We start from the raw sequence: 2,717 nt of genomic DNA, 5'->3' as shown, positions 1-2,717 counted from the left end.
TACTGAATGGTCAATTTGAATTACAGGTTGCAGTGGCACATACAATTGGGCATGTTGCAACTACTGTGAGTATGTCCAAAGTTGCCAAGGGTCTTCAACACCTCCTTCATGTAAACAAGTCAACATTGTACACACAAACGGAAGCACACACATTGCACACAAGCAATAAATACAGACGGAAGCACACACATTACACACATAACTTGATTATCTTCAGGTGGTCTTCTGCCTCTTTCCCTTGTCAAAGAACTTTTTTTACTCCTTGATACTTTCACCAGCCCTTTTATCTTGCAGAGATCATTTGCTCCATCTCTTATCAATAGCAAGTTGTATAGGCTTGTCATACCTCAAAAAATAGATGAAAGATGCAGTAATAATAATAATTGTATTCCTCCATATCTGTAATTCCTATAACTCCTCAATAATGCAGATGCCCGCCTCACCACTAAGGTTTTCAAACTGATTTGGATCCAAAGCTTTGGTGAAAATATTAGCCAGTTGTTTCTCAGTGGTTATATGCTCCAGAGTGATCACCTTATCTTCAACAAGATCTCTGATAAAATGATGACGAATATCAATGTGTTTGGTCCTGCTGTGTTGAATACGATTCTTTGAAATATTGACAGCACTCAAATCGTCACAATATAATGTCATGACATCTTGCTTGACATTATATTCCTTCAACATTTTTTTTCATCCATATCAGTTGTGAATAGCTACTTCCTGCTGCAATATACTCAGCTTCAGCAGTAGACAAAGAAACACAGTTTTGTTTCTTACTAAACCAGGAAATCATATTATTTCCCAAAAAGAAACACCCACCAAAAGTGTTTTTTCTATCCTTAAGACTACCATCCCAATCTGCATCACAATACCCTACCAGCATGGAACCTGAACCATGAGAGTATAACATATCATAGTCACTAGTACCATTGATGTACTTAAAAATCCTATTCACTTGATTGATGTGACTTGTTTTTGGCTCAACTTGATATCTTGCACACACACCCACAACAAATGTGATATCAAGTCTGCTAACTATAAGGTACAACAAACTACCAATCATACTTCTGTACAAGCTTTGATCAACAAAAATACTTTTTTCATCATTTGATAATTTCACATGAGTAGGAGCAGGTGTCCTATTGTGACTAGCATTTTTCATACCAAACTTCTTTATTATATTCTTAACATACTCACTTTGAGAAATGAAGATAGAGTCGTCCATCTGTTTTACTTGAAGTCTAAGAAAATATGTCAATTCACCAACAAGACTTATCTGAAATTCTGATTGGATTTGTTTGACAAAATGTCCCTCCACCTGGTCTGACATCCCTCCAAACACAATGTCGTCAACATATATTTGAGCAATCATAAGTTTGTCATCCTTCTCTTCGACAAACAAAATCTTGTCTATTCCTCATTTCCTATAGTCACTGTTGACAAGAAATTCTGTTAACCTCTCATACCAAGCTCTAGGAAGCTTGCTTCAATTCATAGATATTTCTTTAGCTTAAACACATGATCTGGATAAGTAGGATCAATGAACTCCTTTGGTTGTTCAACATAAACCTATTCATATAAGTACCCATTCAGAAAGACACTTTTCACATCCATTTGAAATAATTTAAACTTAAATAAATAGATCATTCCTAACAAAAGTCAGATGGATTCAAATCTAACAACTGGAGCAAAAGTCTCATAAAAAACTATTTATATAATCTGAGTATAGTCTTATGCCAAAAATCTAACTTTATTTCTTGTGACAATTCTACTTTCATCAAATGAAATAAAATATACATTTTGTTGAAAAATATTGTCAAATTTGAACTCTTACTCTTCTAACCTGAAAAATCCAAGCACTCGTGTAGGAAATAGACCTTTGCTGGCTTGAGTTCCAATGCACTCTACCTAACTCACAAAACGTCAAACACAGCCATAGTATATAACACATCTTTCATGCGTCATCTATATGCAATATACTTGTACTTATTAATTCTATATTTTGATAAAAAAAAATTTCTTTTAAAGGTCTCAATTTTCATTGAATTTTTTCTTAAGTTGAGGTTACATAATTTCTCTCCCTTGAAACTTTTATCTATAAATATATATTTCATTGACAAATTTCTTTGAATTTTGTGGATTCCTATCCATACATTTGTTCAATTTTGTATTCATTTAGAAGTCATTATTAGAAACATGTCAAAAATTAGGTACCATACTACAAAAGCCTTGTAATGTTAGTTTCCCTAACAGAGACTAATGCTATTTTCTGTTTTATTTTTTTATAAACATTGCTTTCTTAATGTCGTTATCATACTGGTAGACTTATTAGACTGATATGTAAGATTGCATGGGGTAGATGTTAATGTATAATATATAATAATTCCAAATTGTTTTCTAATGGTGTCATCAGAATTATAAAGTTATATTATTCAAAAGGCACTAATAAGGGCTGGTCACCTAAATCAATCAAGTTGAAGGTTTTGCCGCATTGTGTTTGACATGCAAGCAAGCATGAAAGTTACAAGATTCATCATTCACTTGCGTAGTAATCAAATTAATATATATATATATATATATATATATATATATATATATATATATATATATATATATATATATATATATATATATATATATATATATATGTTGCACCCCAAAATTTGCCCGTCTAATTCCATTTCTAACTGGCTTATGTTTTCCCATTTCGTCTG

The 2,717-nt window shown here is 32.3% G+C and overlaps 1 protein-coding gene across 1 annotated transcript; it reads right to left on the bottom strand.

Annotated features, from left to right (window-relative positions):
- Nucleotides 1-670: 670 nt before the first annotated feature.
- On the bottom strand, nucleotides 671-1,375 carry LOC131596906 (secreted RxLR effector protein 161-like). Its single transcript, XM_058869641.1, has one exon. It carries the CDS (start codon nucleotides 1,373-1,375, stop codon nucleotides 671-673), a length of 705 nt encoding a protein of 234 aa, XP_058725624.1.
- Nucleotides 1,376-2,717: the final 1,342 nt, after the last annotated feature.

This window comes from Vicia villosa, linkage group LG4 (genome assembly GCF_029867415.1).
Source record: "Vicia villosa cultivar HV-30 ecotype Madison, WI linkage group LG4, Vvil1.0, whole genome shotgun sequence".
Taxonomy (NCBI): Eukaryota; Viridiplantae; Streptophyta; class Magnoliopsida; order Fabales; family Fabaceae; genus Vicia; species Vicia villosa.
The sequence above is the reverse complement of the archived record's forward strand: the minus strand, read 5'-3'. Positions and strand labels throughout refer to the sequence as shown.

Bases quoted from the DNA above. Each gene is read 5' to 3' on its own strand.
- LOC131596906 (XM_058869641.1), bottom strand. From the start codon at position 1,375: ATGATTGCTCAAATATATGTTGACGACATTGTGTTTGGAGGGATGTCA.